Here is a 19,640-nt window from a genome sequence, read left to right as displayed (position 1 = left end):
ATGATATATTGCATGTATGATATAGTAGGGATCATTTCCCGTTGTTTTGAGCAGTATAGGTATTAGTAGAGTGTGCTAATACTGTGATCTATTATTTGGCATGACATGATATGATTCTGTGATAAATATGCTGATGATGTATGATGGTATGCATAATGCTGTGAATATATCTATTATGTATGCAATTGTGGATGGACTGTTTATGGCTTAGAGTGTGAGCATATGTCCATTGTGGATTGTTGTTGATGTTTGCATGCTAGGTGATTTAGCGTGCATAGCATAGCCTTTATGGTGGTAGCTAATTCCCATGGTGAGGAATTAGTGAGTGAGTCACTAGGTCTCAAATGAGTGGGACTAGTGAGCTTGGTAGCCGTATCTGGGTTTGATCGGTGAGGGTGAACTATGTGTTCACGAATAGTCGGTACCGCATGCATGGAGTCTCATTTCATAATGTATGGATGGCGTATAATATGAATGGATGTATTCCAATATTATACGTGTGTTTTGTGTTTGTGTTGAGTATGATTATGAGTTGATGTTGCCGTTGCTGAATGTGTGATATGATTAGGGTGATGAATGTGTTAATTTACTTAACATTACATGATATTTTATAATGCTTATTATATCGATTGAGGAACTCACCCTTACAACTATGTTTCAGGTAACGAGCAGTGATTGAGTAGAAGCTAGTGCTTGGAGTCTAGTGTAGTTCCTTAGTGGGTCATGCTCTGGTAGATGTAACATCGGGATGGGATGTTTTACCTGTTTTCATTTTTGGTTGTTGAACAATTTTACATGCAATGTGTTACATGGCTTGCATGTTGTTAGATTTCTATCCGCTGCGAATTGTGCAATGTTTTATTTTGATTAATAAATGAGCATGACAAGTTATTTTGGTGAATGGTGTGAAGTGTCAAGTGTGACACCCTAAAATTGCATATCTACTCTGATTCATATTTTGTTGTTTTAATTAATTATTGGGGTATTTAGAAGGGTGTTACATTAGTGGTATCAGAGCATAGTCGGTCGAGTCGAGTCGTAATTATTCTGTTTCCCTGTATGTGATAGGTGTTGTGTAACCCTATCAGTACTTATTGTTTTAGCTTGTTGGGTTTTCAGAATAGAGATGGCTGGAAGAGGTAGAGACGATGCTGCGATTGCTGAGGCTCTGGGTATGCTAGCTGGAGTACTTGGAGGGAATCCGAATGTTGTGGGATTGGGAGCTGCTCGTCAACTGAGTGAGTTCCAGAAGAACAATCCTCCAATGTTCAAGGGAGCATACGATCCAGATGGTGCTCAGAAGTGGTTGAAGGAGATCGAGAGGATCTTCCGAGTGAATGAGTGTGCCGATAACCAGAAGGTCAGGTTCGGTACGCATATGCTGTCAGAGGAAGCAGATGATTGGTGGGTTGCTGCCCGCACTGAGTTGGAAGCTGCTGGGAGTGCTGAGATCACTTGGGCGGTGTTCAGAGAGAGATTCCTGAGGAAGTACTTTCCAGAGGATGTCAGAGGAAAGAAAGAGATAGAGTTCTTAGAATTGAAGCAGGGCAACCGGTCTGTTACTGAGTATGCTGCTAAGTTCACAGAGCTGTCGAAGTATTACACTCCCTATGATGAGGCTACTGAGGAATTTTCAAAATGTGTGAAGTTTGAGAACGGGTTACGTCCCGAGATCAAGCAGGCTATTGGGTATCAGCGGATTAGAGTGTTTTCTGACTTGGTTGACTGTTGCAGGATTTTTGAACAGGATACCAAGGCCAGAGCGGAGAGCTATCAGCAGAGGGTTGATAGGAAAGGCAAGAATCAGAATGATCGTGGGAAGCCGTATGCAGCTGGAAAAGGTTTCCAGAGACAGAGTGGGATGAAGAGACCTAGTGGGGGAGACTCCAGTGCCCCTGCTAAGTGTTACAGATGTGGTCAGGCTGGACATCGTATCCATGAGTGTACCAGTACTGAGAAGAAGTGTTTCAAGTGTGGCAAAGGTGGTCACTTGGCTGCAGAGTGCCGGTTGAAGACTATGACTTGTTTCAACTGTGGAGAGGTGGGTCATATCAGTCCACAGTGTCCTAAGCCGAAGAAAGAGAACCAGTCGGGAGGCAAGATCTTTGCTTTATCGGGTTCTGAGACTTCTGCAGATGATCGTTTGATCCGAGGTACGTGTTATATTAATGGCTTTCCTCTTGTAGCTATTATTGACACAGGTGCGACTCATTCCTTTATATCTTTGGATTGTGCTGTGAAACTTAAATTAGAGATATCTGAGATGCATGGGAGTATGGTGATTGATACTCCTGCGAAGGGTTCAGTGACTACTACTTCAGTTTGTTTAAATTGCCCTTTGAGTATTTTTGGTAGAGACTTTGGGATGGACCTCGTGTGTCTTCCCCTAGTGCAGATTGATGTTATCCTGGGTATGAACTGGTTGGTGTTTAACCGAGTTTATATCAACTGTTTTGATAAGACTGTGATCTTTCCTGAGATTAAGGAAGGAAAGAGTTTGTTTCTATCAGCAAGGCAGGTGAATGAGGCGGTAGCAGATGGGGCAGAGTTGTTTATGCTGTTAGCGACTTTGGAGGCTAAAGATAAACTGGTGATTTGCGATCTAGCCGTGGTGTGTGATTTTTCTGATGTGTTTCCTGAAGAAGTGAATGAATTACCGCCAGAGCATGAAGTTGAGTTCTCGATTGATTTGGTACCTGGTACTAGGCCGATATCGATGGCTCCGTACCGTATGTCTGCTGTTGAGTTAACTGAATTGAAGAGTTAGCTGGAAGATCTGTTGGATAAGAAATTTATTCGTCCGAGTGTGTCACCGTGGGGCGCACCAGTGTTATTGGTTAAGAAGAAAGAAGGTACTATGAGGTTGTGTGTGGACTACAGGCAACTGAATAAAGTGACGATCAAGAATCAGTATCCTTTGCCGAGGATTGATGATTTGATGGATCAGTTGGTTGGTGCGAGTGTGTTCAGCAAAATAGATTTGAGATCGGGGTATCATCAGATACGTGTGAAAACTGAGGATATTCAGAAGACTGCTTTCAGAACAAGGTATGGACATTTTGAGTATTCTGTAATGCCTTTTGGTGTGACTAATGCGCCTGGGGTATTTATGGAGTATATGAATAGGATTTTCCATCCGTACCTAGACAAGTTTGTTGTGGTGTTTATTGCGATATTTTGGTGTATTCGAAATCTGAAGAAGAGCATGCTGAACATTTGAGAGTGGTTTTAGGAGTTCTACGAGAAAAGAAGTTATTTGCTAAACTGTCCAAGTGTGAATTTTGGTTAGAAGAGGTTAGTTTTCTTGGTCATGTGGTTTCAAGAGGTGGTGTTGCTGTTGATCCTTCTAAGATAGAAGCGGTATCTAAGTGGGAAGCTCCGAAGTCAGTTTCTGAGATAAGGAGTTTTCTTGGACTTGCAGGTTATTATAGGAAATTCATTGAGGGATTTTCTAAGTTGGCGTTACCGTTGACGATGTTGACTAGAAAGGGGCAAGCGTTTGTTTGGGACTCAAAGTGTGAAGAAGGTTTCCAAGAGTTAAAGAGAAGGTTAACTACTGCTCCTATTATGATATTACCAAGTCCGTCGGAACCATTTGAGGTTTACTGTGATGCTTCATTGTTGGGTTTGGGTGGTGTTTTGATGCAGAATAAGCAGGTTGTAGCTTATGCTTCGAGACAACTGAAGGTTCATGAGAGGAACTATCCGACACACGATTTAGAGTTGGCAGCTGTGGTATTTGTTCTGAAGTTATGGAGGCATTACTTGTACGGGTCAAGATTTGAGGTTTTCAGTGACCATAAAAGTTTAAAGTATTTGTTTGATCAGAAAGAACTGAATATGAGACAGAGGAGATGGTTAGAGTTTCTGAAGGATTATGACTTTGGTTTGAATTACCATCCGGGTAAAGCAAACGTAGTGGCTGATGCATTGAGTCGGAAATCATTGCATATGTCTATGTTAATGGTTAAGGAATTGGATTTAATTGAGCAGTTTAGAGACTTGAGTTTGGTGTGTGAGAGTACTCACAATAGTGTTAAATTGGGAATGTTGAAGTTAACGAGTGGTATTCTGGATGAGATTAGAGAGGGTCAGAAATCCGATATGCTTTTGGTTGATAAGTTGACTCTAGTGAATCAAGGTCAAGGTGGTGAATTCAGAGTTGATGAGAATGGTGTTTTGAAATTTGGTAATCGGGTGTGTATTCCGGATGTTACCGAACTTAAGAAGAGTATTCTTGAGGAAGGACATCGTAGTGGCCTGAGTATTCATCCTGGGGCTACGAAGATGTATCATGATTTGAAAAAGTTATTTTGGTGGCCGGGAATGAAAAGAGAAATTGCGAGTTTTGTTTATTCTTGTTTGACTTGTCAGAAGTCAAAGATTGAGCATCAGAAGCCGTCTGGGCTAATGCAACCGTTGGCTATTCCAGAGTGGAAGTGGGATAGTATCAGTATGGATTTTGTTTCTGGTTTACCGAGGACAATTAAGAATTTTGAAGCTATTTGGGTGATTGTTGACAGATTGACAAAATCGGCTCATTTCATTCCGATCAGAATGGATTATCCGTTAGAGAGATTAGCTGAGTTGTATATTGAGAAAATTGTAAGTTTGCATGGTATTCCGTCGAGTATTGTTTCGGACAGAGATCCTAGATTTACATCGAAGTTCTGGGAAGGTTTGCAGAGGGCTTTGGGAACTAAGCTGATATTGAGTTCTGCATATCATCCGCAGACTGATGGTCAGACTGAGAGGACGATTCAGTCACTGGAGGATCTTTTGAGGGCTTGTGTTTTGGAAAAGGGAGGTGCTTGGGATTGTTATTTACCTTTGATTGAGTTTACCTACAACAATAGTTTTCATTCGAGCATTGGTATGGCACCGTTTGAAGCTTTATATGGTAGGAGATGTCGGACACCTTTATGTTGGTATGAGTCCGGTGAGAGTGCTGTGGTTGGACCGGAGATTGTTCAACAAACTACGGAAAAGATTAAGATGATTCAGGAGAAGATGAGGATTGCTCAGAGTCGTCAGAAGAGTTATCACGACAAGAGGAGGAAGTCACTTGAGTTTCAAGAGGGAGATCATGTGTTTCTTCGTTTTACTCCGATAACTGGGGTTGGTCGAGCTTTGAAGTCGAAGAAGTTGACACCTCGATTTATTGGTCCTTATCAGATTTTGGAGAGGATAGGGGAGGTAGCCTATCGTGTCGCTTTACCGCCGTCACTTGCGAATTTGCATGACGTTTTTCATGTGTCTCAGTTGAGGCGGTACATTCCTGATCCGTCGCATGTGGTCCAAGTAGATGATGTACAGGTGAGAGATAACCTGACTGTTGAAACATCACCTATGAGGATCGAGGATCGAGAGTTGAAGCAGTTGCGGGGTAAAGAGATTGCCTTGGTAAAGGTAGCTTGGGGAGGACCAGCAGGTGGCAATGTGACTTGGGAACTTGAGAGTCAGATGAAGGAGTCTTATCCAGAGTTATTCGCTTGAGGTATGTTTTCGAGGACGAAAACTCTTTTAGTGGGGGAGAGTTGTAACACCCCGATAAAATATGATAATTATTTAATTTAAGTTTAATAGTATATTATGATGATAATATGAATGAGAGGGTATTATTTTTCAAAATAAAAGATAAACCATTCATATATATTATTATTAATATATTTATTAATTTAATTAAATAATTGGAATATTATTGGATTATTATTATTGGAATAATAAAGTTGGAATTGGAACGATTTTTGGAATCAGTAAAGAGTCTCATTTAGCAAAAAGGTTTTTACACGTGAAAACAGAGAACACGTAATTTTTGGGAGAAAAGAGAAGAAACTGAGAAAGGGAGAAGAAGAGGCTAGGGCTCAAGAGGAGAATTCACGATTGTTGAAGGTCAAAGAATCAATTGCTAGGAACTCAGGTAAGGGGGGTTTATCGTCGTTTAATGGGTATTATGGGTTAACATGTAATGGGTAGTAATAAGCCATTGAATCGACTCTAATTAGGTTTTGATAAATACCTTTGAATTGTGATGAATAAATTACGTTAAAACTGTGAATGAATCTATAATTGGATGAGTCGTAATTTTCTGGACGTGTAGCTTTTTACGGAATCGAAATTGGAGGTCCGGAAGTCCTCCAACGGCGAAAAATGCGGGTAATTCTGCATTCTGTTCATGTTAGCGCAAGAAAAGCATATTCTGTCTTGCGTTAACGGGTTAACCCAGGGCATTAACAGGTTAATACTGTTATAATTTGCCAAAAAGCATATTCTGTCTTGCGTTAACAGGTTAACCCAGGGCGTTAACCGGTTAACACTGTTGAAAAACTGTTAGAATTGCATTCTGTCTTGCGTTAACAGGTTAACCCAGGGCGTTAACCGGTTAACACTGTTGAAAAACTGTTAGAATTGCATTCTGTCTTGCGTTAACAGGTTAACCCAGGGCGTTAACCGGTTAACACTGTTGAAAAACTGTAAAAATTGTATTCTGTCTTGCGTTAACAGGTTAACCAAATGCGTTAACAGGTTAACACTGTTTGAAAAGTGAAAAATTGATATTTAAATATTATGTACGTTTTGGAATGGAATTATGTGTACATATTTGATGATTGGCCTATATTGGTGAATGATATATTGCATGTATGATATAGTAGGGATCATTTCCCGTTGTTTTGAGCAGTATAGGTATTAGTAGAGTGTGCTAATACTGTGATCTATTATTTGGCATGACATGATATGATTCTGTGATAAATATGCTGATGATGTATGATGGTATGCATAATGCTGTGAATATATCTATTATGTATGCAATTGTGGATGGACTGTTTATGGCTTAGAGTGTGAGCATATGTCCATTGTGGATTGTTGTTGATGTTTGCATGCTAGGTGATTTAGCGTGCATAGCATAGCCTTTATGGTGGTAGCTAATTCCCATGGTGAGGAATTAGTGAGTGAGTCACTAGGTCTCAAATGAGTGGGACTAGTGAGCTTGGTAGCCGTATCTGGGTTTGATCGGTGAGGGTGAACTATGTGTTCACGAATAGTCGGTACCGCATGCATGGAGTCTCATTTCATAATGTATGGATGGCGTATAATATGAATGGATGTATTCCAATATTATACGTGTGTTTTGTGTTTGTGTTGAGTATGATTATGAGTTGATGTTGCCGTTGCTGAATGTGTGATATGATTAGGGTGATGAATGTGTTAATTTACTTAACATTACATGATATTTTATAATGCTTATTATATCGATTGAGGAACTCACCCTTACAACTATGTTTCAGGTAACGAGCAGTGATTGAGTAGAAGCTAGTGCTTGGAGTCTAGTGTAGTTCCTTAGTGGGTCATGCTCTGGTAGATGTAACATCGGGACGGGATGTTTTACCTGTTTTCATTTTTGGTTGTTGAACAATTTTACATGCAATGTGTTACATGGCTTGCATGTTGTTAGATTTCTATCCGCTGCGAATTGTGCAATGTTTTATTTTGATTAATAAATGAGCATGACAAGTTATTTTGGTGAATGGTGTGAAGTGTCAAGTGTGACACCCTGAAATTGCATATCTACTCTGATTCATATTTTGTTGTTTTAATTAATTATTGGGGTATTTAGAAGGGTGTTACAGTCATCACCAAAGGGTTGGCGGAAAGGAAATTTGTCATCGTCAAAGGGTTGACGGAAAGGTAACCGTCATCATCAAAGGGCTGATGGAAAAGAAACTTCATTATGGAGTGGCATCATCAAAGGGTTGGTGGAAAAAGGAGTTATATAAGTAATATCATCGTCAAAGGATTGACGGAAAGAAACTTCACTATGGAGTGACATCATCAGAGGGCTGATGGAAAGGAGACTTCACTATGGAGTGGCATCACCAAAGGGTTGGTGGAAGGGAATTAAAGGGCGTCGTCACCAAAGGGTTGGTGGAAAAGAAACCTCACTAGGGAGTGGCATCACCAAAGGGTTGGTGGAAAAGAAACCTCACTATGGAGTAGCATCACCAAAGGGTTGGTGGAAAAGTATTATCATCATCAGAGGGCTGATGGAAAGGAGACTTCACTATGGAGTGGCATCACCAAAGGGTTGGTGGGAAAGAAACCTCACTATGGAGTGGCATCACCAAAGGGTTGGTGGAAAAGAAACCTCACTATGGAGTGACATCATCAAAGGAATGATGGAAAAGATCATCATCATCAGAGGGCTGATGGAAAGGAAACTAAAGGTTGTCGTCACCAAAGGGTTGGTGGAAAAGAAACCTCACTATGGAGTGGCATCACCAAAGGGTTGGTGGAAAAGTATTATCATCATCAGAGGGCTGATGGAAAGGAAACTAAAGGTTGTCGTCACCAAAGGGTTGGTGGAAAAGAAACCTCACTATGGAGTGGCATCATCAAAGGGTTGATGGAAAAGATCATCATCAGAGGGCTGATGGAAAAGGTGTCTGTCATCGTCAAAGGGTTGACGGAAGAAATTATGATGTTATGTATGCATATGATGCATGTTAATGAAAATTTCTCATTTTTGTGTAGGAGGTTTTTGATATGCAACTTCCTTATTTGGAAGGAAAGTCATGTGTGTTTATTGTATGCAGTGCATGTGGTAATGCAAGATGAATATTGGTTATTTCTGGATTGATCTCCCTTTTGAAGGTGAGACTTTCTGGATACCAATGTTGATTGGATTTGAGTTTATGAAGATGCCAGCAAAGTGGACTTTCAGTGGTTGCCAATATGGATTGGACTTTGGTTTTGGAGATGCCAATAGGGATTGGACTTTGGTTTTGGAGGATGCCAACAAAATGGACTTTTATTTTTGGTAGTTGCCAATACGGATTGGACTTTGTTTTTTTGGTAATTGCCAATTTGGATTGGACTTTGGTTGGTGAAAGGTTTTGACTTCCCGACATTCTGTATTTTGACGATGCGATGATCAGAAGATAGATGTGGATGCTTTTGGTGCCCCAAGTTTGATCATTTGCTGATAGACTGTGTATTTGTTCTTGAGAGAACCTCAACTTCTTTGACTGATATGCCATGACGGCTTGCAAATGATTTAATGAGCGTAGCGACATAATTAATGCATGATGATTATGCTCTTGCTATGCCCTAAGGCTCTTTGCGGCCTTGTCTTCCCCAGCCTGTAGGGTCTTTGAAGGAATTCTCTTTTGAAAGGAAACCTTGTGAATGATTATACCATGGCCTGAACCAAATTTGCCCCAGTGTATGGGTCTTTCAGTAATTTTCCCAGGTTAGGCTTTTGAATGACTTGCCCCAGATGGACTGAATATTTTGAAATTATTTGCCTCCTTGATCGACTGATGCTTGGAGTTTGTCTTTTGACTGACCAATTCATAGTCATTGGATACCATGCCCCTAATCCATAGGGTCAGGAAGTAATCTTGATTTGGGTCACCACCGACGAATGATCAAGTTCTTCTCCAATTGCTTCTTTGAAGTTCCTTGATGTCAAATGCTTACTTGCAGTTAAAATCGTTTATTTAATCAATGGTAATTTTAATGCGATATTCATGCAGGTTTGAAAAAATCATTTATTGATGTGATGTGATAGTGTGTGACGAATGAACCATTAGTTCAAACGCATTGCTGATTTAGCTAGTGTGTGAAAGATACAGTGAGAATATGATGCCAATACAGGTGATTAGCAAATATTTAGGAGTCAGTTTATGCAACCTTGTTATAGTATGCTTTCAGAATAAACCCTACCTCAATTAGGTCTTTTAAGGGTTGTAACGTGGCCTGGTTCATGGTTATTGAAACAAAATATGTAAGGCTCAAATTTTGTTTTAACCCACCCCTTCTTCATGATGATCTCCAACCCTACGCTCAGTTAATTCAACATACACATTTGTCCTTTTGAAGGTGTAAGGATAAAGATGAGGGTTCAAGATTCACTTGAAATGGAAGTCACCTTATTTTGCTCTTTATGAATGTTGGTGACCCTTTGATTCTTGACATGGTGGTCACTGAATCTTATTTTATTTTGTTGAGGTTTTTCATGACCTCTTTTGATTTTTGCTTTGATCCCTAACTTTTGCCTGGACTGCTTTTTTAAAGCTTCGGTCCACCGGGATTGCCCTAATTTTTGCCTAAGTCTCCTTTTTGGGTGTTCGACTTAGCGGGCTCTTTCTTTGATTTTTTTTGGAAGATTATGACTGCCAAGTCATTGGTCATTGAAGAACAACCGACATAACTTTGGTATTTTTCAAGATTCCTTTGACAGTTCAAGATGTGTGCGAAGAAGGGCACGTGGTTGATCCTCATACGGGATGTCTCATCTTGTAGTTTGAGTGCGTAGTCAAATTAACTGAACACTACCTTGCCCCAGGTTAAATGTAAGGGTTTGTAAATCCGAAAGAAACTCCTACTTCTAGGCTCGAAGTGGTTGACTAGGGATTAACTCCTTATCTCTCCAGTGTTTGGGGATTTGAAACAATGCCTGTACATCATCAGCAAGGTTTTATCCGAAAGCATACAATCAACAATTATGGGTATTTTTTCGTCATCCTCCCTTCAATCTTTACTAAAACAACAGTTTGATAAGTGAATGGGAGAAATATTTTTTTTATATCAATGGAAAAAATGAGTGAATACGAAAGGATTCGTTCAAAACATGCATAATCATTTCATTAATATTACCATTAAAGGAAATCAACAATACTTGAAAGCAGATAAGTACTTAACATGCAAAGAAAAATACAAATGAAATGCGAGGAGTAGCCAAATGGTTGCCAGTGTAGAGGAAACTCTCTCGTGTTTGGTTCACTGTTGGGCTATCCTTCTTCACAGTGGTGGTAGTTCTGCTCGTCGAGACTAGTATGACAATCATCTTCAGACATATTCTCGGAAATCTCTTCCACGGTTTGAACTGATGGACCCGCATAGCTAGGCGAAGCAGTATTACTGATTTGCAAGCTTCGAGGCGCAAATAAGAACATCTTGGAATCAAGCAGATTTTGTACCTTGCTTTTGAGCACCTTACAGTCTTCAATTGAATGCCCTTGTGCCCCAGCATGGAAGTCACATCGGGAGTTGGCGTCAAAACTTGGCGGATATGGAGGACTTACTGGTTTTATCTCCTTTGGTACTATCAGTCCTCTTTTGATCAAATATGGAAGTAATTGATTGTATGGCATTGGAAGCGGATCGATGTGTCTCTCTGGCTTCCTTGGCCTTTGTTGAGCATGTTGACGATGCTGATGCGAAGTATTATGTCGTTTGTATGGCTGCTGAGGTGGAATTCATCGTTGATATTGAGGAGGTCCTTGAGTTGTAGGATACTTACCATGTGGAGAGGATGGTGTCTGATATGGAGCTTGTGGAGGTTCCCAGACTGCATTAATTTCAGCCTCTTCTTCCTTTTGGGAATTGATAATATATTCATTCTCAATGCTCTGGATACTCGAGGTGCATTGTATTTTTCCACTTTTAAGGCCATGCTCGATGCGTTCTCCGATTGACACCAAGTGTGCGAAGTCTGATGTTGCACTGCTAATCATCCTTTCAAAGTAAGGACTTTGCAAGGTATCCCTGAATAATTCCATAACTTCTTTGTCTAAGAGTGGTGGTTCAACGCAAGCTGCTAACTCTCTCCATCTTTGGGCATACCCTTTGAAGGATTCGTTGTTTTCTTGAGACAAGGCCCTTAGCTGCATGCGATCGGGAGCCATGTCCAAATTGTATTTGTACTGATTCAAAAAAGCGTTAGCTAGGTCCATCCATGACTGAACATGATTCCTTTCTAACTTCATATACCAACTCAATGATGCCCCAGTCAAGCTGTCCTGAAAACAGTGAATCATTAGCTTATCATTGTGGGCATGAGAGGTCATTTTTCGACAAAACATCACCAAATGGTGCTTTGGACAACTATCCCCTTTGTATTTTTCAAATTTTGGTACTTTGAATTTTGCAGGTATAACTAGGCCAGGTACCAAACACATGTCTAAGGCACTCTGTTCAACAGTATCTTGTCCTTCTATGGCCTTGAGTCTTTTCTCTAGCACGCAACATCTTTTAGCAATCTCATCATCTTGTAGTTGTTCAGTATTAACCACAAGGCTTGTCCCATGGGAATCTGGCACGGAGAATGCAAAGCTATGATACTCAACATCATCATGATATGAGGAACCCTTATCTTGAACAATATGACGTTCTTGTACAACCGAGTTATTAACTGGGGTTTGCACAGGCCGAGGTTGGGTAAGATCATTTACTGGAGGCGGAACTACATTCTCAATAACCGCAGTCTGTTGATGTTGTCCTCCCTCTTTGCTAAAGCTATCATAGCCTCTACAAGTTGGTCTACCTGGTTTTTTATTGAGTCCACATCTCCTCTCAAAGCAATGTGGCTTTGCTCTAGCGAATCCATGGTCTTTCAAGAACTACTTCAAGTCCGATACGAGTGTCGGGAATTCAACTGCGGGTTATGGACAAAGGATGGGATGAGTTTTTTTGTTTATGAAAATGATATGCAATTTATGCTGATGAGATGAGAATGCATGAAATTTTGTATTTAGGTATGCAAAGGAAATGTAATTCAGGTATAGTTAGGATCCAGGATAACACGAGTATCATATGATACACCACATACAGAGGTTCTGTGTTCTCTACCCCACACATAAAGGATGACTCCTAAGGTTGTTTCTTTTTATGATAAGAACTTAGAGTCACGGATCGAGCTCAGTCCTCCATCGCAATAATGGGCTAGCCACATTGAAATGGAAGTTCTGAATCAATCTACTCTAAGTGGGATCCTCATATTGTTTGAACAGAGTGTAGACCCTTCGGTTCAATACTACACGATCGCCAATCCTGAAGACGGACTTCGGTTTAAGGCGAGGTTCCTAGAGTCATGGACCATGTTCAACGTTTCCTCGCAATAATGGGCTAGCCATATTATGATGGAAATTCTGAACATATCTACTCTAGGTGGAGTTCTCGTACTGTCCCAATGAGGTGTACACCCCTCGGTTCAATACTACACAACTCCGGGTTCTAAGTTCTTCTCAAAGCTCGGGCATAGAGCTTATCTCACAACATGTGTCAGAAACCATAGATCACCCAACATAATAGCAGAATAATTCACATAGCGTAAATAATACAACAAGATATAAAGAAGTAATAAGGAAGAAAACAATGTTTTAACATTCATAGCAATTTGAACTAAATTAGGCCTGACTCTCTCTAGCATGGAGCTATGTCCCCAGCAGAGTCGCCATCTGGTGCATCTCGAAAAATGCGATTCCTCGCGATGGTCGCGAAAATATTTATGTTCGAACAGAGTCGCCACCGAACTTTATTTATCCCAATGAAGGAATAGGAAAATATCGATAAAACCTTTGAAAAATAGAATAATGGTCGTCGCAACCATATTCGGGTTCGGGAGTCGATTACGCAAGGGGAAGGTATTAGCACCCCTCACGTCCGTTGTACTCAACGGGAACCTTTTAGTCCAATTTGCTATTTGAATGTTAGTTAAATGTTAGTTGTTTTCTTCGAGTGAATAGATGATTAAAAAGTAGAGATGGATGAAGACCTCAGAATGGAAAAGGGAGGTTTTTTATTAGTGTGCTCGCCAAGATCTCGCAATCTCGTGCCTACGTATCCTTATGGTGCAATAAGGAAATCAGAGCATTCGTAGTTCGGGCAACTACGGTTTTTGTTGGTGTCTTTTAAGGAACGACTGTGTAGATCGCGTTCTAAAGGCTAAACGCTGGCTTGTCTACTCTCGGCGGAGGCTTAAGCACTGGTTTGTTGTGCGCATTAGAAAGGATTAACAATGTTCTCTTAAAAAGGGTTTTGGTCACGCGGGGGTGACGAGTTGAATTGATGTGTTGGATGTTTGATTGGTTTCGATCGCTCGGGAGCGAGAAATTAGGTTTAACGAGTTTGAGATGCTTTGAAGAACGACGAAAGATTGAGCAATGTGGTGTTCACCAATCGACCAATTCTTTCGAGGAGTGATAAGGCGTCCGCCCTCTACTCCTTTTTCGTTCGAATTATTTTGAAAGTTTGTTTGTGGATGTTGAATATGCACGGTAGTGAGGCGTACGCCCCCTACTTGCTTATCCAAAGAATAATGAGGCGTACGCCCCCTATTCTCTTATCCAAGTTTAATTAGCGTATTTTAGTCGGAAGTCGATAATTTGTGCAATATGGCGTACGCCAATTATTCAAATAATCGAGAGATGGTGAGGCGTACGCCTCCTATCTTTTATCATCCGAAGTTTAAATTGTAAAAGATATGTTTGGATGTTGCATTTGATTTGCGAAAATAGTTCGTATTTGAATTGGTAGGTTTGGATTTATTTGATTATGGATTTGATTTGATGACGAAGATTCGAGCAATATGGCGTACGCCAATTATTCGAATAATCGAGAGATAATGAAGCGGATGCTCACTATTCTCCTTTTCATTCAAAGATTAATTATTAAAAGGTTTTGAGGAGTGTATTGATTGAAAGGGTTTGATTTGAATGACGAAAATCCGAGCAATATGGCGTACGCCAATTATTCGAATAGTCGAGAGATAGTGAAGCAGAAGCTTACTATTCTCCTTTTCATCCCAATGTTTATATTTGAAAGAGAAAATCCTTTTGAAGTTGAATGGTTTGAAAAATGATTTGAATTTGTGGAATTTAAGATTTAATCGGGTGACAAGAACTCGCGCAATATGGCGTACGCCAATTATTCAAGTGCTTGAGAAATAGTGAAGCGTACACTTACTATCTCCTTTTCATCCCAAGTTTATGTTTTAAAGGAGAAAATTCTTTTGAAATTGAATGATTTGAAAAGTGGTTTGAACTTGTGTTTATGAAATGAATTTTATTTAGTGTATTATTTCATCTACTCGATTAATCAATAACCAAGTAGGTTTCATTGTAAGGAAGCCCAAGAGTAAGCTATGTGAGGTTGATGGCGATGCTAGAAGCAATCGACTTACAAGGGTGTGAAAAATGGGCTCGAATTTGAATCGAGAAATTTTATAGTTTATTTTTGAAATTTGAGTGAAATGGCTTTAAGTTGATGAGATTGAAATAATCTTGTCACAATTGTAGCACATCATGCAAATGGAATCAATAATTTGTACAATGAGTAAACAAACACAAAATAATAATTCATATAAATCTCAAGAGGGAATAATTATCTAAATTATGCTAAGTAATAAATGATGATAATACAACATATTAATTAATTAAATAGTAAATTATATAATTAATATTAGATAATTACGATATTAAAGTTTTAATTAATAAAATTCATGTTTAAATCAAATAAATTCAAACCAAACCTAAACTAACAAAAAGAAATAAAGAAACTATCTAAAAAGACAGATGGGCCTTGAAGGCCTCTGAAGCCCATCAGGGCGCACAACAACAAGGAAAAAAGGAGTGGTCCGAAACCCAGGAAGCCCAAGTGGCTGATCCAATTCGGGTTATCCACAACCCTGAACCGGGTCCATCAAGACCCTCCCCAAGATCCGGATAACCAGAGACGGAGGGTTGGACTTATTCCCTAGCATTGGTATGCGCGAAATAACGCTTCCAACGCATTGAAAAGGTCCTTCGACCGTTGGGCAGTGGGAAGTCTGAAGATTCTCATTCATGGCCATTAATCATGCTTCGTTACCCTCTATAGTTTCAAACCTTAAAGTTTTCTTTGCACAGAACCAACACCAAACGAAACTCACTACCAAAGAATATCCAAAATCAACACACCAAATCCATGATATATTCTGTTCAGGATCTCAACTTAACATAATCAAAATGGAGCAAGCAAGATGAACATCAAATCAACCAGACTAGAAGAGAAATTTCAGATATAAACAATCATGGTTGTTAAGCTAATATGAAGCATATGAGCAAAGATTTGAAGAGGAAAAGAACAAACTGAACCTTAACGGAAAACACACGTTTCCGGCGAGCGTGAGGGACGGAACCTGATCTTGGTAAGACGCTTTCTCTCCTTCTTTTCCTTGCGAGTCGTCTCTTCCCTTTCTTCTTTATCAATCTTGCGTTGCTTCTATCGTGCAATGGCTTAGCTCGGATTACTCAAAGTTTTAAGGATAAACTTTGAGCACCCATTTGGTACCTTTGAGCTTTGGTGCGGTTTGTGATAGGATTTCGGCAGGGTAATGATACTCTTTTCTCCTCTTCTTCTTCAAATCTTCGCCCTCTACTCGTCAAAGCGCTTTTGAATGCTACCCGTTTGTATGTTTGTCTGAGCTCATCTATATTAGGGTTTCGGCATGAAACTCTAATAGAGATTTAAAGTTTTTGAGCTTTTCTGAAAAGGGTTCTTGGGGATTTTTCTGCAGAATAACGGTACCGCAAAAATCTCTTCCTCTTGCAATGATTGGTGGCCTTTATATAGAGTCTTTAGGTACGAGGTTTCTTTCCTCGTCACCCCCTATGAGCTGGCGAGCGGATCAAGATTTTTCCGTTAGGGAAAATCTCTCACAGATTCTGCGTGGTCCCTCCAAACGGAAGTGGTCCCAAAGTGAAGGTATTAAGCAATTGGTTTTGTCTTTAGCGGAAGCTTCAAAGGTGTGACCCATTCTGCTGATTCCTTCCTTAAACCTTCGATGCAGTAAAATGCATGCTTGCTTGTGGTAAGAAAATTTGATTTTTACTGTTATGTAATTTCATCCTTTTATTCAAAAGACTCTACCGTTCTTTTCTTGTGTCAATTTGGGCTGTGATGCTTGGTTTCTTGGCACTTTCGACACTTTACATGATTTTGTCTTGATAGTGCAGGTCTTGCAATAACCTCTCCTTTCTGTGTTTTCCAGGTCGCAACGCGACTTTAGGTTCATGGTTTCCCAGATTGTAGTCACTAACTAGCAAGTAACTGGTGTAATTTGGAAGGAACTCGAATTTCCTATGTATCATGATCCAGAGATCTTATGACTTGTTAAGGTAATTCATTCATTCATGTTTTGTTTTTGGTTTCATGTTTTTTGAACAAGCAACTCAAACTCACATTGGTTTCTCTGTTTTTGTTATGCTACGAGCAGAATGCGGGGAAAGAAGATGCCGGTTTCGGTGTTGTTGCAAATACAATGCCTGTTAGTAGGGTCACCAAGTTTTGGCATGAAATCTCCTAGAATGATTTTTCGTCTTTCTCGTATAAGTTTTATAATCTCTTTGAGAATGACTTTTACTATCTGTTTCCCTTTCTTGAATTCTGCAGGTTTCGCTTGTAATACCACGCTTAGCGTTTCTTGAGGTGTGTCAAAAACGAAAGGTGTGTGGAGTTGTCATGGTCAAGAGGCATGGCGTCTTAAACTTAAGTACTTTTGTAACGTTATCCAATCTGCGGCTTGGTGTAAACCGTGAGGTTACCGCTACAATTGTATATTATGCCTTTGGTAATGACTTTCTTGGTTCATTGGTGTCAGTTTGATCAATTGCAGGTTGAACTCGGCTGCATCTTTCCGTCGTTGCGACATCGTTACTTGCTGCTGGAAGCGTCGAGAATGTTGCCGGTAACGGCTTTGATTTATCTTATTGGTATGCCGCAACTTGAAATTTTGGATTTGGAAGACATGAACTGTTTATTGGATTACCATGTTTGTAAATAAAATCTGATTGTAACTTAACTTTGTCTTATTTGAAACAAACCTTTGGTCTTGGTTGATAATGAACTCTATGCCTCTGAAACCAATTTAAAAGCACTCTCTGTACTTAAAGCCTTGTTTTTGTCAGGACGATAGGTTGGAGCTAATTTCCTTTACTGCTTTCAATCAATCTCTTCATCAGCAGAGGGGCTTACTCCAGGTATACCGTACCAAACCCTTTCTCCACTTGCTTTGTTCTCGATAGATATATCAATAAAAACTTCTTTGCACCAATATATTCCCTTTCACAAAACTTTCTCTCTGCTATTTCTTTGGCCTTAACCGCTTATGAATTATTACTCTGCCGTGACCACTGCCGGTATTTGCTGGTATTGATTTCGATCTTGGACTGTTAGGGACGTTGATTTTAACTTGGCACGTTGTTGCTGCAGGTTCTACGGGTGTTGCAGCGTATGACCTTGCAGTTTGGCACATCAGGAGGTTGTGGTTTTGGCGTTTGTAATTTAGGCCTTAGGATTTATCATAACTGACTGCACTGAAGTGTTTTTTGAAACACTTATGTTTGTAGATTTAGAACTTATGGTTCCACTAATGTAATTTCAAGCTTAGCAACTCAAACCACATGATGTTTATATGTGAAATCTAATTGGAAAATTGGCTTGCTATTTATTTGTTCACTCTGTCCATGCTTTGGCAACTTTCTGGCAGATTATGTATTCATGGAAATAGACAAAAGCGACCACATTTTGTAATGATTTGAAATGTATTGATTGTAATTGAAGCAGGTGTTTATACATGCTGTATTTGTAAATGAAAGTATGATTTGGTAAATGACCCATGCTTATTTTGAAATCCCCAACAATTAGTTGCAACGAGAAATACTAGCGGACCAAGGACGGTTTATGAAGGTGTGAGAAGAGGAATTATGGTTCTTGAGTTGTAACATAATTAAGTTGACTTTGGTTGAAAGTTCATTTTTTTGTATTTTCTTCATGTACGGAGACTTATATATAATGAATAACACTTAGTGCTTGAAATGAACTTACACTTTGGATTTTCTATATATGAATGGCCCTGCTTCAACCTAGTATTCTACCCTATGTAACCTCCCTTCATCATGTCCTTTTCCTCGTATTCGCATAATAAATCATATTGGACAAAAAATGGGTTTCATGAAATGCATGTTTCTATGTAGTACGGAAATGATACAATAGTGATATGAAACTAAGGTGAGGTATTCTTGTGATGAAATGTATGTCATGCTATGCATAGGATGCAAAATAAAAATAAAATCAATTCTATGAAAATTTAAATATGCCCGGACAAAATTGGGGTATGACAATACCCAATCTCCTTGAGAAACCAAAAACCCTAATTGAAGCACAAAACCTCAGATGATTAGTGATCAATTCATGAGACCCTCAAGCTTGAATCTTTTAACCTCTTTATCTTCTGAGAAAGACTTAGGAGGATGACTTGTTTATTTCTCATGGCATGCAAAGATGTAATGCCTAATGTCCTACAAAATGAAATGCAATATGCAAAGCTAGTCCCAAGAGAGGAGGGCAAATTTTGAGGTGTTACAGTGTTCTGCTACACTTCAGTATATTTCTCAGTCTGCCCTTCAAAAGGATAACAGAACTGACTTAAGGCTAAATGTGTAAATGTCAAATTGGATACTTTGACATGTATTAATGTAAGCTGCTACTGTAGAATGGACAGTTTGGTCCTGTACAGTTCAGCAAACTTGTACAGTCTGTTTTCAGGAAAAACAGACTTAGCATATGGTCCTTGATGTCAAGCTGAATGTTGTGACATTCATTCCTGACAGCATATGCTATATTGTAGGTTGTTTAGTTTTTCTGTTTCAGCATTTTTCTCAGGCTAAAATCCAGGAAACCAACAACCAAGCTACAATTAAGGAACCTAACAAATAGCCTATTTGTTAGCACACTAATATGTGGAAATTAGTTAGAATCCTATGTGGCATTATTTGTGGAGGTCTTGAGATATTTTAGGAACTAAATATGGAGATATTTTA

At 39.6% G+C, this 19,640-nt stretch overlaps 1 protein-coding gene across 12 annotated transcripts in view; it reads left to right on the top strand.

Annotated features, from left to right (window-relative positions):
* The window catches only part of LOC127075940 (uncharacterized), a 29,078-nt gene extending 10,416 nt beyond the window's left edge, over positions 1–18,662 (top strand). For 3 of the 12 annotated variants that reach the window (XM_051017474.1, XM_051017475.1, XM_051017473.1), the window contains exons 2-7: positions 16,811–16,937; positions 17,036–17,086; positions 17,212–17,358; positions 17,435–17,506; positions 17,727–17,798; positions 18,031–18,662. In XM_051017474.1, coding sequence (XP_050873431.1) covers positions 17,081–17,086; positions 17,212–17,358; positions 17,435–17,506; positions 17,727–17,798; positions 18,031–18,129 — 396 coding nt within the window. In that variant the 5' untranslated portion in view covers positions 16,811–16,937; positions 17,036–17,080 and the 3' untranslated portion in view covers positions 18,130–18,662. Of the gene's footprint in view, positions 1–15,532; positions 16,151–16,336; positions 16,631–16,810; positions 16,938–17,035; positions 17,359–17,434; positions 17,532–17,726; positions 17,799–18,030 lie in introns of those variants that run through there. The other 9 variants (XM_051017472.1, XM_051017476.1, XM_051017471.1 and 6 more) reach the window with 9 other exon arrangements.
* Positions 18,663–19,640: the final 978 nt, after the last annotated feature.

Source organism: Lathyrus oleraceus, chromosome 4 (genome assembly GCF_024323335.1).
Source record: "Lathyrus oleraceus cultivar Zhongwan6 chromosome 4, CAAS_Psat_ZW6_1.0, whole genome shotgun sequence".
Taxonomy (NCBI): Eukaryota; Viridiplantae; Streptophyta; class Magnoliopsida; order Fabales; family Fabaceae; genus Lathyrus; species Lathyrus oleraceus.
The sequence above is the reverse complement of the archived record's forward strand: the minus strand, read 5'-3'. Positions and strand labels throughout refer to the sequence as shown.